Genomic DNA, 27,933 nt, shown 5'->3' on the forward strand with positions numbered 1-27,933 from the left:
GTGGGAACATATAAAGGAACTCATTATATCAACTATTACGCTGCATTTGCATGCTAACTAAATGGTTACTTGTTGATATGCGATGCAGCGCTGCAACGCTTCTTGGTCATTCGATGAGGCTACCTGAAAATACAAACACAAGAAGCCCGTATGAAACAAAAGTACGTAAAGGAAGGTGCTCTCGTCTAAACAGAACTATTGGCGTTAAAGAGAGAACAGAAGAATTTCAGTCGGCAAATAGGCTGTGTAATAGCACTGGTATGATGATTGTACCGCAATGCAGTTGTTAATGTGAAGCTGTTTACCTGATTTACGATGTGCAGCAGCGCGCGCATTGCTTTGAAGTAAAAAAAGAAGAAAATATTTTGCTGGAAATGCAGCGACGTAAGAAAAGACGATGTATCACTAGCAGAAATGTGATTTTGAAGATAACCTGTGTTCCTGCATACTCCTTTGAGAAATGATTACATTCCTCTCCTAGACCGGCAGGTTCGCCTAGGTGCGCGGTGTTTTCGGATCATGAATGCATGCTTGTGGCGTCTCTGTAAGCTTCACGGTCGGTGGCCGCTTTTTAATTAATGCGCGGCGATCGCTCTTATGCGAAGAGGACCGAGCCGACCGAGCTGAGCAACAAGGAAAAATACCCCTCACTGAGGGTGATCGAACCTAGCGAACGTGTTCTTCACTTATGGGCAAATAATATCATTTGGTGCGTCGAGTAGGAAATGTCTTGTTGTTCACAGTGGCGCCATTAAAAGACGAGCTCATCGTAGGACGGTGACGCAGCTGAGATCACCACCTTAGGCTACACGTTAAAAGCAAACATTGTAGATCTAGTTTCAAGTTTTCATTCGATCATAATGTAATTCCCCATGGAAGCAAACGAAGCAAGCACGTATATGACTAGCACGCACTCGTATCTAGTGCGTGACTAACTCCTGAGGGCGCTGTCACTTCAACATGGCCGCCGTGGACACTCCAGTCACAGGTTAGCGCCCTAACTTCGGGAAACTAGGAAAAAAATAAAGATGAAGCTAGAATGTCGTATCGCCAAAAGGAAGCTCTAAGCCGCCAACATGCGATTAAGTTGATCGGCATATCTCCTATGCAGCAGCGTCGTGAGAAATAAGCCGCCGGAGAGAGCGCTATGCAACTGTATTTGCGTCCAGCTCAAAGAAGCGATAATATCGCCTTCTTTTCGGCCGGTCAATGTTCAGAGACAACTAAAACGTTCGCAGCGCCACAGATGCCGTACATTAATGCCAGTAATTAACCGAGCCAGTCTCTAATACCTTTAGCCGAAAGAAATTTTCCACATTTGCCTGTTAATTTTTCAGACTCTCTGAAATCTCATTTAAAAAATGCGATGGCTTGCCACTTTTGTGGAAAGCTACAATGTGGAAAGTCATGAGGCAACTATTCTTCCAATCACTCGAGCACTCGGTTACGATGCGGGCGTTTGTTGCACAGGCGCTCAAGCATTTGTCCAAACTAGAAACCAGCACTAGCCGTGCGCTGTATCACGTGGGTTCAGTGCACCGTGTGCAGAGGGAGAAACTATAGAGTAAGTGCAAAACCCCAGATGACGGCGGTAAGATCAGACAATTGCGCCACATTTCTCATCAGTATGGAAGGAAGTTACTTGACGCGTACGGCAGGTGTGGCAGGTACTAAATATTTCTGGTCGACCCAGGAAAATCGCGAAGTTTTAGGAAGCATTCAGTAAGGCGCCCTTCGAGTGGTATCGCTAATTAATAGATCACGATTTCATCAAACACGAATGGTGAATGCGGCAGGTTTTATAGCGTCAACGGAGTCGCGTCCTGCAGTAATGTGATCCCGCTCACCCACGACGCAGGCGTTGAGCAGCGATGCGGTGCAGCCGGCCCACATGGCACGGAATCCGAGATCGGCGACGGTCGAGAGGCGCTCCGGGCACAGCGCCCCCAGCACGCCCAGGGCGATGCCCACCGCGCACACGTTGCCGAAGCCGCACAGAGCGAAGGTGGCCAGCATCACCGTCCGCCGCTGAGGAGGAACAAATGTGCGGTCGTGACAGCACGTTTAGAGAAAAGAAGAAGAAAAAAAGGAAAGTATGGCGACATCTTGCGCCATGCTGCGCCACGTTTCGTGAAACGCTGCGCTTAGCGTGAATATTCAGCAAAACTGCACTACTTTCGCTTTCTTCACCGTACACTTTGAGCCTTACACAACGGTATGCATGCCAAGTGCGACGTTTTGTGCTTGAGAACACTGCAAAATGCTGGAAGATAGCGCGCAATACGTCTCTCGCATAAAACACCTGCCTGCGTAACCGATAGTGCTTTCTTGACGGCAATCTGCGGCCAAGGAAGACAGTTGCGACATGGAGCTCGTTAAGCGTCTTTCTTGTGTACGACATCGGTGTGACAGCAGGTGGGAGCGAGAGCCAAAAAGCAGCCGGGCGATAAACCTTCTGGCCATCAGTACTACTAAAAGCGGACAGAATCATGGCGTAGGCGAGGCGTTCAGGATTCAGGATTAATTTAAATATTAAAACCTGATTCTTGACCCGATCTATAATAAGCAATAATTCCCTTCTTTAAGATGACTTTTAATTGTCCTCAGATAGTAGAATTAGGTGTCACTGTGCTTTCTAGTCAGCGCTGCTGGGGAACGTCAGTTTACAGCACATATTGCGGAGATGGTTTAGTGAGTGCAGCACGATATTGGCCTCTACAGACTCTCGACGCAGTTTCTGCTTTTGCCAACTCTTCTACGCGACGACAGTTTTATCGCAATACTCATCACGTGGAGATCCTTCAAACGGAATCAGAAAACATTCGCCTGCTGCTGGATCAGGTGTTAAGGTCTGTACCATTTTTGCCAATAATAACCAGACAACGGTGCTTGCTTCTCAGCCATATAATCGGACACATACGGCTCCCCTGAAAAACAGAAGGCCTCGAAAGATCAGGAGAAGGGTTCTCCTTATCTTGCGCAGCTTTGGAGGTTAAAGGAATCTATAAGTGCTCGGCTACACGCCTAAGAAACAAATCACGTTACCTGGTTAATTTTGGCAAAGATGGTACAGCTTCCGTTGTCCATACCTGCATCAGTCGCTTTCGGGGAGCACTCTTTTATTGTCCTGCGTCGATTGAAGACGTCCTTGACCACCGAATGGCCATCATAGGAGGTTATCGCACCTTCTGAATTTGCATATGCTATTGCAAAGAGCGTCGGCCCTGAATTTAGATGATGACATAAAAAAAAATTTTGAACAGAGCAGCACAGCGAGCAGAAACCTTTGGTTTCACCTACGTACATAGCATCTTTGTACAGGTACAGCACTGTTGGAAATGTTTATAGCTTGCACAAATAACTAGGAATTGTGCATATATGTCTGTTTCTATCGAGGTGCTCCATTTGTTGCGCACATGCAATTTTTTTTCATGTATGCAATATAAACAAAGCAAATATTTTTGCCTGATATGCAAATTTGAAGAAAGTTAATGAACATGACTTCGCTGAAAAGTCATGTTCATTATGTACAGTTCCTTCTTAATGAATGCAGCATCTAGTGATTTGGAGCGCCGTGTAAGAAAACCATTTTTGCATGCAGAAAACAGAGAAGGGCGGAAACGACGCAGTGAAAGGAAATAAAAGACACAGCGAGTATAGTGTTCCCTCTCGAATAAAAGTCACATTGCGTAATCTAATTGAAGGTTTATTACGTAAAAATAACAAAACAACAAAAAGAAATCACTTCAGCTGACCCTCTCAATATGTACTTCCAGCGTGACTGACGCATGAGAAGCGCTTTTTCCGTGCGCTTTTACTTCCGAATGGATAGACGGACGGACGCATTGATGGATAATGGATGGGTGTACCCTCAAAACGGAGCAGTGGCGGGCGCCACGTTACGTTCAGGATTCATTTCATTTCGAGACCTGACCCTTTAACCGATCATTATTAATGAATTAAACTATCTTTTAAGATATACATTCATTATGACTCCTAAAAACGCTGCCTCTTTGTTCTTGCCTTGCTTTTAAACCATTAAATTTTCAACCAATTTTCCTGACCCCCCCCATGGACTCACTCACGTTATTTTCATTATCCCTTAACGCTAGTGCCTAAGAGATGCTTCCGAGGGCAAGAATATCGGGATTGCATTGACGTTTCACGAGCGCAAGTTCATTTGTCTTAGTGAGTTACGGTACACATTACATGAATCATTATCCTGAGTTTTATTTTTTTTTATCTGCCCGTTCCAAGGCACCTTGGTATTGCTTGAAAAAATGGAGTGTTCCTGTCTGAATTATCATGAACTGTCCACTTTCAGATTTCTCCTTTTTTTCTAAACTATATACGTCCATAGTCCACATGCAATTGGCTATGCTGCTGCCATCTGTCGAGTTCGTGACGAACGCTGAACTCTAAATTTTGGCACCAGTCGAAAGATGACGCAGGTTGCGTGCAGCGTTCAAAAGCTTCCACATATTTTTCAGCACTGACCAGCAGCAAAAATTGTTCCTTTGCCTTCGCCTGAATAGTCTTCGTGCATTCGCTCCTGCTGATGCCGTAGCTATTATTGCAGCCTCCGTAAAGCGTGCGAACTTAAGAAACAGTGGGATTTTGACGCAGAATCGAGCATAACGCATGGAGCTGTTAGTGTTGAAGTGGAATGAATGGCAGTGCCACATAGCTGCAAACGCTAGAACTATGTGCGACGGCCGACATACTTTGACGTAGACGCCGATGATGGCGAATATAGCAAAATATGAAAGGTTATGGTTCGCGTAACATAATCTAGTCAGCAGATTCTGGTGTGGTAGTTAAGGATGAAGAGTTTGTTTGGGTTTCGTGTTTTTATAACGCAGAAGTGGGTTTTACGGAACAGGTTGACCTTCCGAATTCAGTGCGGCGGCTGTGGAGGTTGTAAATATAAGCGGGGGTTGGATTTTTTTTGTGTTACTTTTTGCAAAGTGGTGTTGATTTCAGAACACGGTTTGCTTTGTTAATTTTAAACCTTGAGTAAGCGTAACCCGTACTCAACAGCCAGCAGCAATACTGATATTTTTAGGTTTAAACCGAATTTGGGAACCTGAATCCGTCCGTCCGTCCGTCCGTCCGTCCGTCCGTCCGTCCGTCCGTCCGTCCGTCCATCCATCCATCCATCCATCCATCCATCCATCCATCCATCCATCCATCCATCCATCCATCCATCCATCCATCCATCCATCCATCCATCCATCCATCCATCCATCCATCCATCCATCCATCCATCCATCCATCCATCCATCCATCCATCCATCCATCCATCCATCCATCTGACAACCAATGGGCGAACACAATACTGCCAGGCCGTGCTCCGAAAGTGGGAGGTGGAGGCGAAGAATGGATGTCTCCATTAATTCTCTTTGCCTCATTTGACGTTTACCGCCGTCCTTTACCAGTAAATCTTTACAGTGAATTCCTTGGCGCTCTTCGCCAAGCCTTGGTCAATTTCCCCAGTGGGAATGCGGCATTTCAGGAGAGGTCAGCAATGACAGCAGAGACGAGGAATATCTGCACCGCGCATGTATAGAAAGGAATGCTTCGCTGGGTAAGATGCAGGCGACGCGCAGTAATATGAGGAGAACCAATATTTACACAATGGTTCTTGGATTTCTATCCGCTACAGCAGCAGAGCCGGATATGAGACGGGGAAGATGACTGAGGGCCTATTGCACATGTCCTTTGTCTTCGTGCACCTAAAGAGCATTTCCTTACAGGAAATGTCACGTCACTTGGTTTATGAGATAAAATGCCATAACTATACACCCTCTACCCCAATGCCACGAAATACACAATGGCAATATAGCACAATATGAACGAGCAGATATGAATATTACCTTCGTCGGACGTCCCCTCGTTTCACGATAGCCAAGGATGGGTGCTAAGCGCGTTTCAAGTGCACGTGAAAACCGCGACCAATCTTTACCTACTTTTGTAACAGTCACGATAATCGCTGGTGAATGGCATGTCTGGGCGACGAAAGAAGGCTTAAGATTTTTGTTTTATGGCTTATGGTTTATAGAGGTTTAACGTCCTAAAGCGTCTGAGGCTATAAGGGTCGCCGCAGTGAAGGGCTCCGAAAATTTCGTCCACCTAGGTTTTTTAACTTGCGCTGACATCGTACAGCACACGGGCCTCTAGCATTTCTCCTCCATAGAAATGCGACCGCCGCAGTGGAGTCGAACCCGCGTCTTTTGCGTCAGCAGCTGAGCATTATAACTACTGAGTCACCGCGGCGGCTAAAGATGTTTGTGAACGCTGGCCTATTTTACATATTTTCTTCTTGCGGATCCTGCTTAGTCGCTCTGAACTTTATATACCTTTCCTCACATTGTGGACTGCATTTGTGAACAGCGTTTCTGTGATTTATATTTACACAATTAATTTTTTTAATATGCAGGCCCGTATTTGTTCATATCGTAAAGATTAGTTGTATCTGTGGACTTTTGGGCTTTGGACGCATAACTAGCCTATTGCTACAGGTTGTGGGACCTGCCCTGCAGCCCCTGCGTTTGCTTTCCCGCGAGGCACGGTGCAGCAGCAGTCTCACCCCGAGTATGTACGCATTCCCTTGTCAGTTACGTTAACTGGCAAGAGAGGGCGCCAGCGTCGCTGCGCGGGGACTGCTGAAGCCCGCGCGCGGGAAAGGGGGGTCTTCGGCTGGGATCGTTGGCGTGAGCGGACGTGTCGCTCGCGGCTCCGCTCTTCGCCGGCGGGGCGAGGAAGCAACGGGGAGACCCGCTCCCGTATATCGTCCCGTCCGGCCTTCGGAGTATATATGCCTTGCCCTAGCGCGGGCGAACATTCGCTCGGAACCTTGCTGGTGAGTCGGACGACCTCGATTATTAGTGTACCTTGTTGCTAGCTGGCGTTATTGTTGCCGTAGCAATAAATGCCCGTTTGTGTCAGCCAGTGTGTCGTTCCTTTGTTTCCTCAGAGCAAGGCCCGCTGTGGTTGGCGTGCGCTCGGTAGCGTACGCGATCACGGGGTGGGGTCCGGGCGGCTTTGAACCGTGTCAGCCGCGATTGAGTGGGGAGAACGTATTTATATCTCCCCAAGTCAACCCCACAAGGTCCAGGCCCTGTTTTGTAGAGGTGTGCGAAAAGTTCTTATTGAAACCTAATCGGGTATGGAAAGGATAGCTTTTTCATAGAATCTACCACGAATAGTGTAGCTAAGAACCGAATTACGATTAGAATATTTTTTTTGATTATTCGCTACTTGTGCGATTATTCGTACAAAACGAATATTCACATGGAATAGGGAAGCGCTAGCGGCGACACTAGAAGTCATGGAATTACAACTGTAGCTGTCTAAAGACACTGCTGTGATGTCGACAAGGGCACACGCAACACGAAGTCTACGTATTAGCTCTTTCAGCTTCATGTAATTCGCATAGGAAAGTGGAAAGTTACCTTTTCCTACTGATGACGACAGTGTACAAACCCGGGCCAACTCCCCTCTTATGAGCGGGATGAGCCATGACCTCCGAGGTCGGGCATTCCAGCAGGGTTTGTTAAACCTGGCTGATTCTGGCCGCGTCCCGCACTCTTTAAGGTCATAATTTAAGGGCATTATGAATGCCACCACATGAACGGACCACGTCGCGGTGCTGAATCCTCCTTTCTGCACAGTGTTGGGGTTCAGGTAGCGTGGTTGGGCCGGAGAAGGGACGAGGAAGATTGGAGAGAAAACATGGAAAGCTTTATACAAAGACTATTTACAAACTGCACAGGTGAGAGCAACTGAGAGTGCCTCTCAGTAAAGGGAGCTTCTCAGTGGTCGAAAGAGTCTCGCTGCCCAAACCAGCAGCTCGTTAAATACCTTTCGTATTCCCCAGATTCTGACTTCCCCAGATCCTGACTGGGGAATACAGTTCGAAGAACGATGTCCAATCAAACGTGCAGATGATGACACTGATGGTACCGCCTACGGCAGGGGCGGTGCTGATGCTTTCTCAGCTCGTCGACGGAAGGGATAAAAGACACGGTCACGTTGTTGTCAACACAGCTGCCAGGGGAGCGCCCACGTGGGTCCGAAGCGAGGGAACTCTGTCGAAGACGCAGCCGTCCTTCAGTTGTCATCCCTAGCGTGACTGATGAGAACAAAGCTCCGTCCGTCGACCTGATGGCATACTCGGCCAGGCGGTGCCGCCATTGACACCGCTGCCTCTGCCATTCCTTCCGATAACGCCAGTCCTTGAAGTCACGTTTCTTCCAGAAGGCTCATTCACCTTCGCGGTGGTTTTCAGGGAATCCTCCCCATGCCAAAATTCGCCGAAGTCGACAGCAGGAAGGGAGCGCGAGCATAACAACAGACAGATCGCGGCAGTAAGTTGTGTGGCATCGTAGTGGGCCCTGCTTTTGAAACGGCCGTCGAAAGCACCCCACTCCCCCTACGGCGTGCCCTACTCGAACTTCTTGCCAGTTATTCGAAAACTCGAGAACGAGTCAGACTCGTAGTTGAGTTTCCTATGTGCTGCGCCAGTTGAGATCCTGTGTCGACTGCGCCAGTTGAGTTTCCCCTTCCTGTGGCGATGAGAGGAAACTACTTGATGATGAAATCGGGGTTTCTTGATGACCCGGTGGTTCTACTCGCAAACATTCACATTACTCAAGGAAAGGAGAAGGTTAACTATTTATTTACAACATAGGTAAAAAACGAGAAGAAGCAAAGCAAGGAGAAAACTATTTACATGACTAAATCGTGGATCAGACGAATTCAGCCCCCGCTCAACCCAGAGCGCTTGGTTTTAATCCCTCTGTCTCCGCCCTTAGCGGGGACAGCAACCAATAAGATAAGAAACGACCCATCTCGCCAATCAGTGGTCAGGGAAAGGAAAATAAGGATTTCCTCCAACTAATCACCGATTGGGGAAAGAGTGCTGATTAAACATTTGGGAAAGGAGAGGTTGCGATCAAATAGACAAACAACACAAATGCGACTTCCGTTCCCCACGCCACGGCGTTCCCCGTGACGGCGCGGCGTAAACGAGGACGTCCGCTGCACAAAGGGGAGGCAGGGACGGGACGGGCCCCTTTGTTGGGGACTTCCGACCTCGCTGGAGCGGCCTTCCTTGCGAACACAAGATCAACGAGTTCGCGGAAAGGTCAGCGAACTCCACACTCGTTTCGAATCATTTTGAACATTCACAATTTGATTCGTTATGAATTTTTATGAACTGTTATGAATTTTTTTGTTAACAGTAATAAAATGGGTTGACCGACCGACCAACTGATTGATTGACTGACTGACTGACCTACTGGCTGACTGACTGATTGGTTGATTGATTGATTAGTTGATTGATTGGTTGGTTGGTTGAATTCATAAACGGTGGAAATTTCTCCATGAGCCATGTTTTCAAGATCTTGAAGGAATGGCGTTGCGTACAGAATATTAACACCGCCCCACGCCGCGAGGTTGACCGGTGAGCGTAATTACGACTCGGACGATATTCCTGCGCTGCGCGTCCGATCGACTGTTACCGACAATCCTAAGCAGATATTCACCTGCAGGTTTTTGAGGTTCTTCAGCAGCATGATGTAGGCGACAAACTCATTCGAGACGACCTTGACGCCGACCAGCCTTCCGAAGGTGAAACTGTCTGTCGAAGAAACGCCCATGGCCAGCGACAACGGCGTCATCAGGTACCCGAACGCCATCTGATGAGAGAGGGAGACACAGGAGATCACGCCTGTGCAGTCAGGTATGACCGATACAGGCGAGCAGAATATCCACTTTCGGACACGTTTTACAGGATACCAATAGTTCAGGATAAGTTCATATCTTGAGACACCTAAGTAAAGCTTTTCACGTCCTCAGATTTTTCAGGTTCACAGTTGTATCTCAGCAAGTCCAGTAAGCTTATCGTCACTCTTACTCACTGCGGAAATCGTTGCGCACAGCGGGAATTTCAAAAATTGCTGCTGGCAGCATGCTTGCAGCGTCCATAAGGCTGAACGCCTTTTGAGGCACTTTCCGGCGGCGCACTATAGACAGCGCAATAACTAGGCGTAAAGCTGCAAGCAGCACACCACGCGTAATCTGCACAGTGGGATATTTTACCAATTGGTGATCCAATGCCGGCGTTGCTAAGCTAACTAGTAGCCTTTGACGTGCTCGTTTCCGCCCACTAGCTCAATTCGTGCCGCATAAGGGCACTCAGCTGCCGAAAGCCTTTAAACTGGTTAATAGACTCTCCATAGACTTCTTATAGACTCTATTGCCTTCCATATGTATTTCCTTTTGTCCATTCGTTGTCTATAACTGTCTATAGAAAAAAGTGTACTAAAAGTGCAATGGCCATAAATCTATATATTCTCTATAGAATGTTCACAGGGTTTGTATTGCCTTCAAACTAGTCTATATAATTTGTCTATAAAAAGTATCTAGACTTTATATATAAAAGTCAGTGGACAGTCTATAGACTGTCTAAGGAACTTTTTGCCAAGGGAGGAAGTGAAATAATCAAAAGCTCCTGCTCAAGCCTACGGAGCCTTATACAGAATCTATGCTGCAAGCACGGTTAAAGCCTGCGTTGCTCTGACTTGCATGCTCAAGCTTGAAATCCACGTGGCTCGTGTAGCTGCAGCGATACCGTGAGTAAAAAAAAATGGCACTCCCGTCTTTTTTCTTTTCTCGCTATACAGCTAGCAGACCGTACATTTGTACTCTGTGAGCGAGACAGCGTTTTTAGGACTTTGACGCTGAAGATCCGGGCATAGAGACAATCATTGACTATTAGAAGAAGAACAAAGATATCTAGAGGATTCGCATGGCAGCACGTGGTTGAATATGCTCCAACCCCATCATCATTGTGCGTCCGTTTTAGAGACGTGCGGAGAGCCGCACGGTCATAAGGAAGATACTTTCGCACATAAAGGCCAAGAGGGACACTGCACTCCGCGACAACTTTTCTTGGCAATGAAGAGAAAGCCACAGGGATTGAGCATCCGTAACTGCATCACTCCTTCAAATAGGTCGGTAGCAGGGCGCTGTGCCTGACCGCCTCACGCGTTTGTTGCTGCGCGGTTGCTTCGCCCCGTTGCTGATATAGCGGGCGCCATCAGTAGAAGCTTTCTGTAAGAGGACGTGCTTCGAAAAACTGTTGTAATCAAAGAACTTTGTTTTCCCCGTGACTCTTGACCTAAATAACGAATACAGTCGAACCTCGTTATAAAGAAATGGCCTATAACGAGATAATGAATATAACGAAGAAATGACGATTCCCATTGGAAGCTCGTTCAACACGCGCTATAACGAAGCTACGGTTATAACGGAGTAATCTCCTGGCCTCTTCAACTTCGTTATAACAAGGTTCAGCTGTATTACCAATATAGCAGGTTTGAAGAGAATACAATTCATTGGAAGAGGGACTACATTCCGCTGCGTAGGAATATCCGGAGTGTTACGACTCTGCAGCTTTCACTCCATTGCCAAGAGAAGTTGCCACCCCGTCTTGTTTTTATACACTATGCGCTGTGCGCTTCACAAGAGGCCGATGGGGCTCTCACCTCTAGCGTGACATCGTTCAAGCCAACGCTGTCGCTGAGCGAGGCCAGCACGCTCTCGAAGGTCTTGATGCAGCCCAGGAAGGATATGGACAGGGCCACGATGTTGCCCAGCACGCGTATGGCTTGGCGGCAGCCCACCACGCATGCCTCCAGCATGGACGCCTCAGTGCTGCGGGAAACCGGAGGAGGAAAAACGTTTATGAGCGGCCTAGGCGTTCGTTGCGGCGGGTACTTTGCTTGTAACGCTGGAAGACTGCACCTCCATTTCTCGGCTCCGCACGAGAAGCGCACAAGGAGATGGGAAGGCCACTTTTAGTGACAGTCGATTATAAAGGCGGACTTTTTTAGCGTTTACAGACTTTTATTTTAAAAACTGCGAGAGGTACGTCGGTGTGGTCTGTGCTGGTGGATTTTGTAGCAAGGGGGACAGTATGTACAGCTATGGACAAAAATTTGCGGGATGTGGATTCATGGACAAAATAATTATTTCTGTGTTGTATCTCTTGCCAGACCGATGGTATTCTTCTAACAAATAGGTCATGCATGCCTACTCGCGCTTCTATCCATTTCAGTGACCTGCTGTGCCTAACCGCACCGAAATTTTTTTTCCTTCGAATCCCCTTCCTGCAATATTGTGTCCATGACTGTACGTGATAGAGCTCAATAATTAGGCGATTAATTAAATATTCAACTTTTTAAGTTTGTATTTAAGAGGGCATGATTAAACTGTGAAATTGAAGGTCGTCTATACCGAAAATGATTGCAGATTTTAAATTTCCTTTATCGGGAATGTGGAAATATCGGATGTCAAAAGTACGCATTTCAAAGCTAGTTGAGTTGGCTTTACCGCTATGCATATTTATAAAATGGCATCGCTTTGCGCAGTATCGTTGCTGAAGTCAAGTTGACTTCTATAAGATCAAATTCAGGGACAGCGTCTGCATATGCTGCATAAGAAATGTGAGTGACTCAATATTTTAAAACAAAGCAGAAAAGCCGACTTATCGAGCTTTCAAAGGCGTATTTTTGTTCTTCGATTTTTCGAACCACTTTCCTGATTAAAGAAATTTAAGAACAGGACTCACCAACACTGGCCGCCCTCTATTTCGCAGTTAAACTTGCTCCCTAAAATTGAAAACAAAAATGTGATCAGTCAGTTTTAGTGAATTAATCTCCTAATTATGATCCATATCACGTGTACAGTCCGCCTTGCTGTACCATCTACCTGCATAGACCGCACCGACGTCTCCTCCACAGTTTTTGAAATAAAAATTCATAAACGTTAAAGAAACCTGAGGGACACTTAATTTCACCTCAAGAATATCGCAATAGCATTAACGGATCCCTACGGTCACTTGGGGCTTAACTGGGACACATTTAAGGAGTCATCGAACCGCTTGGTGCTGTCACATATTATATGCTGTATTACAAATCATCGTTCTTATTACTTGCGGCGCTAATTAGTGACCATAATTAACTTAGTGTTATTGTAATGTAATGTGAGGTACTCGTACAAGGCCTCCAGTTATACCACTAAATGAACGTTCCTCAGTGGTATAGAGGTAGAGTGCCCGGCTCCCGACGCGGCTCAATTCCGCTTGGTCACCTTCCTTCTTTTAAGCGAACCTGATTTTCTACGTCACCACCCTCTTGACCAATCAGGGTTTTCCAGTCACGCCGACGCCGGATTTTCCGACGAGCGGGACCTTTAGCACTGTCCCGTTAAAAAACATTCGGTATTAGGTAACGTTAGTGAAACGTACGAGCTTCCCCTGAAGCACGCAACCTACTTGTTCGGTGGGATATGTGAAGGCCCTCTTTAGGGGGGACACTGGCTGTGATCACAACAAAAGCGAGTCCAGTGCCTATCTCCGTCTTCATTGCCGAACTTGTAGGCTTGTGTCGCTCACGAATTTTGCGAAAGCTCAAGTTACAGCAGGCTTACTTAGCTTACCGATGGAGCCTAAAGAAATGAAACTCGCCATATCATCCACCAGTTTTTGTAGAAAAGGACTGCCGTCAAAATCTTTGTGAAGGGAAGCACGGAAGCGCAGGTCGCTGTGGATAGCGAGCGCAATCCGCCTTTTTCACAAGATGTAGCGCCTTCTGGGGAGAGGGCAATAACAGGTTGTAAACAAATTCACGTGGGAGAAGCCAATACTGCGCATGCCTGCGAAGTGTCAAATGCATGCTTGGCATTCATTCATTCATAATTTAATTCAGACAACGAAGAGGTTGTCCAGGGTGACGTGGCAAAAGGCATACATTGCCTGACGAGGCCACGCCCATATCTGCCCATATCTGTCGCTTGTGCCAATGTCTAACATGAACTGCGTATACGAAGTAGGTAGGAGCTGGCGGTTTGTTTTCAACCAGCTGGGCCGGAGCGGGAGAGGAACGCATGAGCTTAGCGGCCATTTGAGAAAGGTTGATTATAGCGGCGTTCAGAAAGTCGCTGTTGGAACCACCGCCTCACATGTTGTCTTCTCCATCGACACTGAGAACTTGCGAATGAAGAAGCCCCAAGGTTCGTGGGACTTCGTCACCATTCTGCTCCTTTCTTGTCGAGCCATCCTTTGACGGATGTGCTCGCCTGCACATTGCCTTGCCTATGACTCGCGAATACTGTAAGCGCTGGCGTCGTGCTGCGGCGCGCGAGCTGACTTCACTTTATTTAATAAAAAAAAAACTCCTTTTAAAAAAGCACACTCAATCTTTCCTATTGGCGCGGCTCAGTTCCCTGAAATTACACTGTAGCGAGCTATCGACTACTGATGCAGTTTAAGAGGTGCAAAAATTGCACTTCTATAGTGTGCCTTGACCTCCAGCCAGAATGTCTCAGACTTGAAGAGCGGGACGTTCGCGTCAAATGCATAATTAAGGGGATGTAATATAATCCATTACTTGTTCGAATCAAATCAGTAGAAACGCTTCCGGACTGTTTAATAACGATATATGCCTAGCTTCTGGGTCTACTTTGGCCCTCAGGGGTCCGTGAAGCTATTATGAACTAGTCAATAAAAATTTTGATAAACGTATTTAGTGCCGCTTGCTGCTCTGAATTCGTACTACTTAAAGCAGTATGAGTGCGATTAGCGGAAAATACCGGCATGTGTCTGTGCGTAACCATCACTTGAAGCTGCTGGAGCCTGCAGCAAGCAGAGATGAAAACCGGCTCTGAGTAGAGGAGAGAGGGAAAATCTGTATCGGCGGTGGTGGAGAGGCGGGTACAACGACGCCTCCAAGCGAGCAGCCAGCGAGGAGAGAGGGAAAGCGGTGCCAAATAGCTAGCGCGCGTCATCGGCTTATCCAACACGGAGAGCCAAAAGTGGAAGTGTGTATTAAACAACCAATGTGAAAGCATTAAAATTCGTAAGCGAGCCATAAAACCAGCTAAAAGTAAAGCTAAGTTTAAATGCAGAAAACTTTGAGCGTCAAAATCAATGGCGAGCCATAAACGCCAGCTAAGGTAAGGGGAAATCAATAGGCGCAGCGTTCAGGCAGTGGGATGCGACAGCAGGAAAAAGCATCAAATGGAAAAGCACCACGTGGAAAACATCATCCTAAAAGCGCATTCTGCTTGCGCAGTTCATAGCGTCAGACCATCTTAGCGTCTGTCAATTTTTGTTCTCTTTTGCTGACGCGATTCGGGCATTACTGCGGTACAAACAGATTCACCGGGTCCTACCTACATTGCGGACGTTATTCAATACGAGGGGAATCATGAGGAAGAATGCATGTGTCAAGGGAGAAAATCAAATGCTGACTGATTGGGAGGGACGCGTGCGATAAAGGGGAACAGTACCAGGCGAGCATGTCCAGGCTGGTGTAGGGGAGCGGCTCCTGGGACTCTGGATAGAACAGCTTGGAGCACAGCAGGGACGAAGGCACGCTCATCAGGCAGGCGGTGAGCAGGTAGTCAGCGCTGAGCTGCGCCCGACAGCGGTCAGAAAAAAAGAATCGCATACGAATACAAGCGGCACCGGGGGGCTGCAAAATGGCATTACATACAAGAGTTTAATCGTTTCGTTGTAACGGTCGCAGCAAATAATCGGAGCAAATGCTCTTTTTTCGGATTAAGACTGTGCGAGAAACATTTAACCTCAAGCTGTCAGATTTTAGGCTGGCGCAAAACATTTCTAATAACATCAAATATTTCCTGTGAATGTTGAAGTAATCTTATACGTGCAAACGTTACCACTCGACACGGTTCTTCTGTTAAAAATGTTTTCGCAACATTCCAGCCAATCAGAGACGTGACGCACAGAGATAACACATATAAGTATAGGTCATTTTTGTTGCCATTCTAAAGCTCAGCATTTACCTTTAAAAACTACGCAAAAAAAAAGTCATGGATGAGACAATGAACGGGACAGGCGCAGCTTGCAACAAATTCTGCGCCTGCCCGAAGCTTTGCTCTTAACGATGAACACGAAGTCGGCAAACAATGTGCTACCTTGAACTCAGCATTCAGAATGCAACAACCAACTATAATTAAACAGTGAAGTCAAAACTGCCCCTTAGACGTTGTCTACTCAGCTCTTGAGAAGAACTGCGCAACGCTGATCTATACAAGATTAATGACACATTCGTATACCAGTCGAAAATGTTCAACCCAATAATTGGTCAACAAAAGGCCCCTATATATATGTCACACTATAGAAGTGTGACATGGGGTAAGTTTGCAGCATTCCTATATTCGCGGAATCAGATATAGCGCATACTTATTGCGCGCTCTGTAAGTGCAAGCTGAACACTGCTTCGTACATAACTCGGCTGGTTGTCCCGTCTGCTTTCGGGGCTGCAGCCGGAGCCCTAGTGGCCGGTGGTGTTGAAAGGCTCACCCCGAAGCCGACCAGTGTGGCGAGCAGGTTTCCGTTGATGGTGGAGAACCCGCTGGTGAGGACACTGTGCAGCTCCGCTTTCGTCATCACCGAGAGGTACGGGCTCAACAACTGGGATGACTGCGTCTGCGCGCCAGAGCATTAGCATCACCGCGCCAACGCCGACGACATACGCAGCAGTGCATCAAGTGCTAATGAGTTGCGTAAGTGGGCTTGTTGTTGTCGTTGTTGTTGTTGCGTAAGTCGTGGCTTGTTGTCGTTATTTCCTCGGGAATCGATTAGACGAAATCAGCCCACGTATGTCGCTTGCCTATTCTTCCGTTTTTTTTTTTTTGAGGCGTAGCCTTTAATGGCTCATAGTCGCGTCCGTCCGTTACATTTAGGTCATGTAACCCAAGTCATGTGACCTTGTGATGTCTCGTGATCTCTCTGCCACGCTCGCGCCAGCTGCTCTTCTCCTCTGTCGTGAAATGAATTCAAGCGCGGCAAATTCAAATCAGTGCAATGAGTCGCAAACGGCTTTCGCCTTCCCGCAGTTAAGATATATCTAAGCGCCTCCAACAATTTTGTTTTCGCTGTTATTCTATTAATATGGGTTGCCAACTCGCCCACTTCACTGAGTTGCTGAAGGACATCAATACCCAGCTAACCAGATTGTTTGTAGCGCGCCTGAATCAATGAACGGTTTGTTTTCTCAGCATACAAAATGCTTACTTTCCTGCTATTAGACCACTCATGTCAGTGGCGTTATACGCTCTAGAAAAAAACTACTCTGGAAGCTCTAGGGCCTATTCTTCTCTCTTCGTAACCACAGCATATTTGCGCCCAGAATTGTACCTGCCCAGACATGTCTCTCTCTCTCTCTCTCTGTCTCTCAACTTTCCAAAAAAAAATCTCTTTTAACGCTACAAAACTCCACTACAGCAACGAAGAATCTCCTTCTGTTTCTGATCTCTTCAGGCTGATGACTCAAGACGCGCCGTGTTTAATCAAAAACTCAGGAGCTGCGACCAAAAGGTAAACAGCCATTAAGTAATGCAGAGCTGTAATATAAACCACATGAATTTGTTCTACATTCCACTTAAAGGCTATTATTAGTGCATTAGCGTGGATATTTCTCCTGAGTGGAAAGTCACGTTGCGCGTAAGCACCTACGCGGCACCTGCGCGTCTTTACCTATACCCACCCGCAACTAGTTGCGCGTAATAACGAACTCGTAGCCTTATCATATACATGTAACAGAGTGGAGTTAGTCGATGCATAACTTGGATAATTGGAAACATATTTTTAGTGTTCTCAAGCGTGAACTTCAGTATGGATATGAGGACAAAACGAGACCGTATATTTTGCTCATTTCTCAGATTAGTGCTTCTGCCAGTAGTTAATAACATGTTTAGGTAAATGTTCGTCGGAAATATAAATCAGAACGCCCTAGCAGAAAAGAGACAACTGCCCCGTAAGCCCGGTTGACCGACGTAACTTACTTGCTTGTAAAGGAACAGCAGAATAATGCAATGCTCTAAATTTTTGGTTCATTCGTAGACATACTTGCAAAAAACTATACCATGCGCAACGCGGTCAGCGGTATTCAATAAATATTTTACAGATAAAAACGCGGTCTCCTCGAAAGATATGACGTACTACCACCAAGCAAAATTTCTGAACAATAGTTTTTAAAACAGACAAAATCTTGACGCGAGTTCATTTTGTATGAACATGCATTAAATAAAAACGCACAAGACAAGGCGCACATTTTCGCAGATGCACGACATGGGACAAGAAACATTTTTCGAACGGCCATAAAAAAAACATGAAAAAAATTTGAAGACCAGAATGATTTTTTTTTCTTGGAAACTGCATTCGAATATGCCCATACATGCCAGGTAGATTTTGAGTGAAGATTGTTAAAGTTAAGCGTGTACCACTGACTAGCCTTAACGAAAGGATGGGGCAGTGAGTAACGCGTACAGCTTTACTATTTCACAAACTTGTAGATAACAGCATTTTAGGGATGAATATTGCTTGGGCGTCGCATCAACCCACAAGGTCATATCAAAGTTTTAGACTGAAAAGAGTTCAAGGCTCTTTAATTTTCTAGCGTGGCCTCCAGAATTCCTGCAGCCATTTCGACACACAAAAAACGGTATTTCCTTGCTGCTCTTGAGAACATGCCGAGTGGATGCAGTCAGATTTGTGTTTTCATGCTCACGTGATGGAGCCGTGCTAGGGGAACCTTTTAAGCTGCCTAAGCACACCCATCCCCGTTCCTCGCTTGGGTGTGGGCTCATTCTGCAGACGGGCGCCGACTGCCCTCCGGCCAACTGCGTTCGGGTGTCGCGCACTGACCATGCCGATGAACACGTTGGCCCCGGCGCAGGCGGATTCGCAGATGGTCGAGCCCACAAAAAGGCTGATGATTCCGCCCACCCGGAAGACGACTGCTTGCATCAGTCGCGTGTAGTACAGCAGATTCACCATGGACCCGACCAGAAGGATCACTGGGAACACCTGCAGCGTCAGATGGTGGTCGGTAAATGCTACACTCCAAAGTCCTCTCGGTAAGTAAGATATATTGCCATACCGGCTTACCATTACGAAATATTGCGATATAACACGGAGGCGGCGGTGTCAAAGCTGCGATATTTTACCCGCCTCTGGACCGCTCTTCTATATATAGATACAAAACTTGCCAAAAGTAAAAGGGCTGCCTGTACCGCTTTTACGCCTATCGAGAAACTTGCGATCACCCAGACGAGGAGCGCGATGGTGCAGGTTTAAGTCGCGTAGGGCTTGCGACAACAGTGTCACCGCTCCACCGTTGGCCCCCTTCACTGCAGTCAAGACAGCCAAGTTACTCTTGCGAACATAGCTAATGAAAGACAGTGGTCGCCTAGGAGTGTCACGTCCGCCAGGACGAGAAATTTGTTGCGTATATTCGATGAAGGTGTCACACTGCATAACTGCATTTCACAAGGCCTAAATGCATTAATGTGTAAACTCTATTCTTTCCAATTCATTGTACAGAAAGAACGTCATCGATGACGAACGCGTCGTGTCTACAGTTTACAAGTTTGAGATGCATGCTATAGGAGCGACTACAAGGGTGAATAAATAAGCAGCATATCATACTGATGAAATCTGACGCCCGGTCTTCGGTCGTCGCATGTTCCGATCGAATTAGGAAACCATGCACTACATGTAATCTATTCAAAAGTTTTAAGGACTGCCATACCCGCTGTGGTGGCTCACTGTGAGCGGCGTTGCGATCCACACCCCAAGGTCGAGATATCAAATACTAGCCGTCACGGCCTTATATATATGAAGATGAAAAGGGCACTCGTGTTATGGGCGACGTCCTGCTCATTTTGTCAATAACCTCATTTTGTCTAAATTAATACAGAGCGGTCCACAACGCAGCCCTTATAGCCCATGTGCTGCTTCGGAAAGTAATACGTACATTACTTACCATACCGCACACAATCTCATGATGCACTTATAAATCATTAATTCTAATGCAATGATGCCGTGAGTCATTATGCACAATGCCGTAGAGCGATCACCATCGAACCTCTTTTCCTTGCCTCTCTTTTTGAGCATCTGTACACGGTATCTGTGCAGGTTTCCAGGAACTGTGCGTCAGCATTGCCACGAAGCGCACCCATGCAGCAAGGAACTATCGCTCTGCTGTGGCCCGTCGCAGGCGGCGACCAGTGCCCTCCTCGGTACCTGGAAGGCGAACACGGGCTGCAGGTGGACGTACTCCACCACGGGCTCCTCGAAGTCGGAGTAGTTGAGCAGCGCTCCCACGTTGCGCCCTGTGGTCAGGTACCCGAACAGGTGCTCCGAGCCATCGGCCGCGAAGCTGAAGAAGCGCGTCACGAGGCGGTCGACGCACGAGAGCACCGCCTTGCCGGACGCCCAGCGCAGAAAGAGAAAGGCGATGGCGTACTGCGCCACCAGGCTCCTGGCCACCAGCACCCAGTCGATCTGCGGCCGCGTACGTGCACAAGCTTCGTCCATGCCGCCCAGCAACAGACGGCCACAGCTTGCGCGCTCAGTTTTGTGGCTCTTGCGGCAAGAGGAGAAGGGTGAACAAGAATGACGTCTTCAGAATATCTGGGTGTCAGCAGGAGCTTGAGGGTTGCCTGATATTCAGGCAGTCGCGCCCAGACGCCTGAGTTCCAACCGGGAAATTTGCGCTTTCTTGCGTAGAAGAGTTCACATATCGCACAGAGCAGCGTGATCATTAGAGCGCAAATTTTGTTTGCACGCAGTTGCAGCGCACCGTGAATTGTGCTGACAGCGCTGTCCTTGCAGTGCACTACGGCGCAATGAGCCAGAGACGACGACGTCCCACTTGCCCCTGCAAGCCTGCGCATGCGCACCGCAGCAATGTGGACCGGGACGTGTCGCTGAACGTACCATGTGCCAGTTATTAGACGAGGCGATGGCGATGACCAGCGTGACGAGAACGCCGCCCAGCGAGTTGAGTCTGAAAATGCTGCTCTGGGCGTCCACAAAGACCAGCAGAAGCAGGGCCGCTACCATGCAGCACGAGATGGCCTTGAGCCTGGACAGCAGTGCAGAGACGTCGAATCCAGGAATCAGCCAAAAATAGAAACTCAAGAGACTACACCACGTAGATCGTAAAGCGGAAGAAGGCCGCTTTGCACGAAGCTGCCTTACGTACGGTTAACTTCAGCGCTTTGCGATTTTTTCGGAAGCTCGAACAGGAAACGGCATGGGAAGTTGTCATTACTGTATCACGACGTCTTCAGCCCGAGCTGTCGTCTTGTCTTCCGTGCGTGGGAGTCCCTGTCGCACTTTGTTTCTGGACGTACTATGCTGCTGTGTGTGTGTGTGTGCGTTTTTTTTTTTGAAGAGCTCGAGTACAAACACGCCAGAGAAATCACTTCACCCTAGTTTGTCAGCAGTCAAATGTAGCGGTACCTGCAGCACAGTCATGCCTCCGAGTACCAAAGCATGCTATCTAGAACTTTTTGAATCCCTGCAATTCCTGCGACCTGTCGCTATTTTGTTCATTATTGTACTTAAGCTCCCTTGCCGTGCTCAAGGGTATATTTATTGCGTATTATGAATTATACGACGAGTCGCCTTTACAAAAATAGCTTAGATCAGACATTCCGATAAATATCTCGAAGCTGATAAAGCGCTGACGAGTTGAAAACATCGTGCTGTTCACGAATGAGCACTATCAGCTTTTCAGAGGGAGGCTGTAAACCTTATTAGTTAAGTGAGGGGCTCCGCCCCTCATAACGCGGCTGGTCAACCACGCCGGGTGGCCAAGAGATAATGCGCTTCGGCGACCCAGTCATGTGCAAGCTGACAGGAGTCCTAAACACGAAACTTTTACAGGGTGTTTCATCTAAGAATTTTCGCAATTTTTAAAAATACGCTTCTTCACTTAAAAGTGTTCTTTCTTCGGTATAACATTGTTAAAAGTGGAGAACATCAGAATGCAGCCAAGACATGTCAGCTAGCTGGATGGTGAACTAATATAGAACTGTTAACCTTTCAACTCATTCTGTTAAGCTCTTTATTTGCCTAGAGTTTCGTAACCCACCACAAGTAACATCCATATCAGTTTTTAGTTTTCGAAAGTGCCATTTTTGACGCCTCTGCAGCGTAAGGAATTTTGGTGACATGTGCTGGTGAAACCGAAGCCGAATTTTGGGGACGTATAAGGGCGAAATTGAAACCACACGGCAGCAGAAAGCGCTGGCCACGTCTATGAGCTATGAGCATGCGCCACACAGCGGCGTGGATGTCACGTGCTCCTTCTGCAGCGACCGGGTGGAAGCGGAGAGGCGCACAATCAACATGCGACAGGCGCGCCTCTGCAAGAAGCGCGCTCGTAGCCGTGGCTAACGCTTTCTTCGGCCGCGTGGTTTCGGTTTCTCCAGGGGTGACTCAGCCAACACTCCCTTAGTCTCCTTTCCCAATTTCATATGCCGTCTTTGCAAGAAGTAGTCAGGCTGACGTGAATTGGGTGAAAGTTTGCGGTAAGGCGGCGACGCTGCTATCGCCAGTCTTCATCGACGGCCTGGATAACATTCGCCATGTGCACATGCACCATCAGCATGCTCTTTTTGGTGTTAAAATGCCTCCTAGTATCATTGAAAGAGGTAGGGACAAGCTTGCTACTTTTGGCAGAGACGGTATCTCGGGGACGTGCGACTGCACGACAGCACTGTTTCCCTACGATCCATCTATTTCTCATAGACAAGCAGCTGTCTTTCGGCAGTCGCAAGCCAAGACATGCACCGCTCTCCGGTTTTCCTCAGCCTCCATACTAGGGATGCCCTGCATCTCTTTGCCACATGGTCAGGCAGCGCCAGGCCGTCCGACTCGTTTTCCATTTATAACCCTTCTGACACCACCACGAAGGGTGGGAGGGGGGGGGGGGGGGGGGGCTTTACATGACAGCCGCATGTACCGGCAAAAACTTGTTTATTCTGTCTAATAAATGCTGAGATGGCCCAGACACGTTAGGAACGACATAAGTAGCTGTTTTGAGCATGAAAGAGCAAAAGAAAACACGCGATGAAGCAAGGGGCCAAGGATCTGTCATCTTCCGCGTTCAAACCGAAATGATAAATCCACTACAAGACATCACAAATAATGCCAAAGGTTGCCGGTAACGGTATAATTATCTCTCTTCATGAAATCTCTGCTTTCTGCCGTTGTGAGGCGCTGCTCAATTGGAAATTGTGGCGCTGTGCTTTTGAGAGAACGGGATCACGCCTTCCGAAGGTACTTGCGCGCGTATAGGGTGAACTTGTGCATGCGGCAGCGGATGCTCACACAGTGGGCGGGAGCAGGGGCGTGCCGCGTCTGCGCAGCCAGGCGTAGTGCAGCAGCGTGTGGAAGACTTCGAAAGCTGCCAGGGCCGCGGAACACGCGACCAGCAGCCAGACCCCCGAGCACCAGTCGGCGGGCTCGTACCAGGCGCGGTACAGGCCGCAGACCAGCAGCACCTGTTGTAAGGCCCGGTGAAAACTTGGATTAATGGAAAGACACGCACAATTTCTTTGCTACCGAGATCCCTCTTCCGATGGGCAGTTTTTTTTTTTTTTTGTAGAATAGAAGAGTGAAATCAGTGATATTCCTCAGGAGGCGAGAGGGAAGTTGCGGAGAGAGAGCTGATATTGCACGTTGTTTCTCGCCCTGCTTTGTTATCCCTGCAGGTAACTTAGTGAACGGAGTAGTCCCATCCGATGTTTTCGCTGCTGTGTGATTAAATACCCTTTTCGTTTAAACGATGAAGCTGTACGTACGTAAGAATGGGTTTTCATATTGCAGGCACACTCTCGTCAAAACACGGGATGAGCCGAATTTCGTGAATTTTATCATCAGGTACAATAAAACGAAAAGTGACCTTGGAATGCATTTTGAAGCGTTTTTTTTTCTCTGTGTTCGTTGCCCCTCCAGTGCATTCGGAGCCTTCAGTGGCGCCGACTCTGGTATCAAAGGCAGGGTTCACGAATAAAAAAGCTAAGTATCACCGGTGATTAGGCCCCTTGATAAAAATAATATTGTCTAATAAACAGCGCGCCGTTTGTAAAAAGCTGAGTACCATAGAAATATGATTTCCACAACATATTAATCTACCTTCCATCTGTATTTGTAGCCGTTCTCGCACGTTCTGGCGTTATACTAAATTGTGCTTATATACTACAATCAATCAATTAATCAATTAATCAATCAATCAATTGTCCAGCTTTCAATACAGATGGAGGGGTTGCAGAAGAGCTGCCAATGAGCAGTTTGACGAGTCCACAAACTTAAAGTTCAGCAGGGAGGCAGTACTGAAAGTTACACAGTTTTAAAACGAAGACAAATACACCAAGGAGTCAACAGCAGTATGTACTAATAAATAAATTTAAGACATGTTATTTAAATACATGGTGCGAAGGTCTCGGCGCGAACGAGTTCTGTGTCCGTTTAATTCTCAAAGATACTTCTCGCGGCAAACAAGTATTGAACTCCTACTCTGGCTGAGGAAACTGTTGCAACTAGCCCTAGCGTTTTTTTTTTATTTAAAGCACTTCGTGCAGCCAGTCAGAAGGCCGAGGTACCAACCACCTCGCTATCTTTAAGAGGCCGCACTTTGCGTCTGTGTTCGAGTGCTGCGCGTTTGGAAACACTGATAATACTTGTAGATTACATGGGCAGGCGGCACGAAATTTAAAAAATTAGCTCTGTTCGGCGCCAATGTTTTTTTTTTTTTGCCTCAGAAAGGCACCACGCAAAAAATCCGAAACAAATCAAGGGCATCTGCACTTGGGGCGCCGAACTAGACGTGCACTGTTGACAATATTTACGTATTTGTGATCATGGACCGCTACTAAAATCTGTGCGAACAGGAAACATTACCTGGCTCCGGACAACATTTCACCAGCCGTTTAGGCGGTACACAACGCATCGGCTTTAAGGTATACCTGCTCCAGCTACGTGGCCATGTTTGTTGCCTTACGTCCCGAAATCACTGACGCTTTTAGCGCCCCGTGGAAAGTTGTCTGCAATGTTACAGCACCCCTCAACTCTTATTCCCCTTGAGGTGATCGAAACGCGGGAAGTCTGGCTTGGGCCGTAATCAACTGCTTCCTACCCAACAAATAGTGTTCTTTTTTTTATAACCGCCTATGCTCAGAGACGAAGTTCATTTGGCATACTCCGCGAGGCTACTAGGAGGACCGGAGATATTGTCCGTCACCTGGATATATTTGCATAATTAGATGCGTCCCGTTTGTAACTATTGGTAGCTTTCTACCATTGCTCTTATTTCCTTGCCCTTATGCTGCCTCTATTTTCCTCTGACCGATATACTCTCTAGTTTTCCTTAAGCTGTTCTGCGAACTCATTGCTCGCTTCAGTCGCATGTGTCGCCACCTGGTAGGCCATCGCCGAAGCACCGACAAGCAGGGAGCGTCTGGTTGCTGGCTGCAGCAGCAGGTCGCCGGGCCCCGAGGCCGCCTTGCTCTCCGGCCGCAGGAGCTGCCGGGGATGGAGAGGTTCTCATTAGTCAGGCCGAACGGTGGGCGCGCTTTTGTTACGCGCTGCCACATTCGGTTTAGTTCGTTGCTAAAATTACGCCCCAGACAGTGAAGCAGCCCTGTGGTAGGAATGAACGTCAGGTCGAAATAATACACGAGACAGAAAACGTTGAAGACTGAAACACTGACATTTCATTAGCACAAACGCGGAGATGCGCATTAGTTTTCTGGCGCCATGAAAAATGTTTAAGCGAAGAACAAAATATTGTCTCTTAATTCTCGCAACCAGTACCGGAGAGATACAAAACTTTCTCTGTTCACGAAACTCTCGCCGGAGCTTGAGAGCTTGGTGGCTGTGGCAACAACTCTATGTTCAGTAGTTATTTCTCGCTTAACGAGTGCCTGGGATGCATCCCTGGACTTTTTCTTCCCGGCGCCATCCTGTTCAGTGCTGCGATCGCTTCGCCGGCAGCAGCGTCTTTTTCAAGCGTATGCATGCGAATGCTGCCATGAATGTTATATCGGACAATCCCATCGCCCTGCTGTGTGACAGTATATACGAATCCTTGGCGGCGGTTTCTGACTTCACACGACTGGACTTCGCAAGTGCTCGTCTCGGCATCTTTTAAAGGGTTTGGCGGCCGTGGCAACAGCACGATGCTGAATAGTTGCTTCTTTCTGGTAGGTTAACGCCCTTATGCTCATTGAGTTTGCTGCTACAATCACTTTTTGCTGCTTCTACCATGCCCATAAAGCCTTCTTTTCTCTTGTTCAAGTGCTCTGTGGTGCCCTAGCCGACTTTTATTACGCTCTGGCGAGGAAGATAACCCACAGCCAAACCTGTCGACCCGTTTCAAAACGAGTGCCACCGGCTCTCCTGTTGACGATTCTCCTATATGACTTTCTCGTCATAAAACTCATAGAGCCCCACACAACACAACACACACGTTCTCGAGCCCCAAAGCCCTACCGTTAATTTTGTGTTTTCTGAATTATTTAGAAATCGGAAAGAAATTACGCAAGATTTTCGAGGAAGTGTTTTCGAGGTTAAATTCTGGACAAATCCACATGGTACGGCAATGAGAATGATAACGGTATCGTTTGGAGATGAAAAGATATCAGCATGAATTTTTAAAACATACATAGCGTCGATGATATCTCCTGGGGAACATAAGCGTGGCCAAATTACACGTGAGCGGAGCCCGCAACTCGCAGAACTGAACTGGCCACTGCGGTGATCTCTTGGGAAAAGTTGTTGATTCTGAGTGAATTGAAACATGGGTGGCGATGTAGCTGCAGGGAGTTACGTGAGCAGATGAACCATGCTGGGAGAGCTCGGCCGCGGCTTCTTCTAAGTCGACTGGGGAGGGCCTTGTGCAAAAGATGGCAATGATCATTAGCTGTCCATTGTAATTTCTTGCGTCAAGGCTTTTCCCGCCCCTTCCGTATACTGCTCATCGCGGCCTCACCTGAGTGCAGGTCGGAAAGCCGCTATTTCGGCCACTTATAGCTCCAAGGAGTCATCTCACCCTGAGTAAAATCGAAGTGTGCTGCTTCGACGTCGCTTCGCTGTCAAACGTCGTGGTGGCCTCCACCCCGGTCTGGGTGGGCATGCTCGTCTGTGATAGCGGGACCGAGGGGGCCTGCATCGTGAAGGATTCAGTGGCCCCAGTGCGTGGACCGCCCCGTTGGTAGGCTTCTTCTTCTTCCCGAACCTCGCGCTCCTATTGTTAGCCTCGACATCTTTCGTATCTGTCTGTTTGCCCCTGCGGGGTGTTAGTGAAGAATGCAGTGCAGTGTCGTGCAAGCTCTGACGGTAACTGAAAATGAGGGCGGTATATGTAGTTCAGCGTCCCAAAGCGACATCCGCGTGTCTGCCCCAACATTGTCAGCACAAATGCATGCAGCCCACATCTCTCTCTCACCACGGTAGCGTACCTCAAAACACGATTGACGTGTCCACTGACCCAGGGAGCCAGTTATGCAGTCTTCATTTCCTCAAAATCATTCTAGCACGTTGTCGACGCTAAGGCCAATGATTACAATGAACGCCGACGACCTATAGCCTCAGTGCCCGCTTCTGCCACAACGTTAATTGTCAATGCCGACGCATGCTGCGCACATATGTCACTACTGCCACGTAGCTTAAAGCGCGACTGATGTGTCTACTTTCCTAGGGGGCCAGTTATGCGCCTTTCCTTTGCTTTCGAAGCTCCCGCTCTTCATAGGTTTCGGCGAAGCTTCACACACCACGCGCTGAAGGTCACTGAAGGTCAAATCTGCGCGGTCGGCGAAACTCGCGGAACATGCCGTAGTAAAGCTTACGCTTTAAAAAGAGAGGAACAGGTTTCGCTGTGGAGGGCTCCGGAATAATTTCGACCCCTGGGGATCTTTAACGTGCCCTGACATCGCACACCACACGGGCGCCTTTGCGTTTCGCCTCTATCGAAAACGTAGCCGCCGCGGCCGGGTTCGGACCCGGGAACTCCGGCTCTGTAACCGAGCGCCCTAACCACTAAG

The 27,933-nt window shown here is 47.8% G+C and overlaps 1 protein-coding gene across 1 annotated transcript; it reads right to left on the bottom strand.

Annotated features, from left to right (window-relative positions):
* Positions 1–27,026, bottom strand: LOC144124394 (putative transporter HI_0519). The gene is made up of 12 exons (XM_077657021.1): positions 26,943–27,026; positions 25,310–25,414; positions 23,222–23,394; positions 20,819–20,966; positions 20,123–20,383; positions 18,743–18,904; positions 16,397–16,522; positions 15,358–15,482; positions 11,553–11,721; positions 9,549–9,701; positions 1,848–2,028; positions 1–123 (listed from the first exon to the last, which is right to left on the bottom strand). Exons 1-12 carry the CDS (start codon positions 27,024–27,026, stop codon positions 107–109), a joined length of 1,704 nt encoding a protein of 567 aa, XP_077513147.1. The 3' UTR covers positions 1–106.
* Positions 27,027–27,933: the final 907 nt, after the last annotated feature.

The sequence above is a fragment of the Amblyomma americanum genome, chromosome 3 (genome assembly GCF_052857255.1).
Source record: "Amblyomma americanum isolate KBUSLIRL-KWMA chromosome 3, ASM5285725v1, whole genome shotgun sequence".
Classification (NCBI taxonomy): Eukaryota; Metazoa; Arthropoda; class Arachnida; order Ixodida; family Ixodidae; genus Amblyomma; species Amblyomma americanum.

Bases quoted from the DNA above. Each gene is read 5' to 3' on its own strand.
- LOC144124394 (XM_077657021.1), bottom strand. From the start codon at position 27,026: ATGCCCACCCAGACCGGGGTGGAGGCCACCACGACGTTTGACAGCGAA. The intron at 23,395-25,309 runs GTGGCGACACAT...GCCTTACAACAG, and splicing joins CTTCGGCGATGGCCTACCAG to GTGCTGCTGGTCTGCGGCCT. The intron at 20,384-20,818 runs GTACGTTCAGCG...ACGCGGCCGCAG, and splicing joins CGTCTAATAACTGGCACATG to ATCGACTGGGTGCTGGTGGC.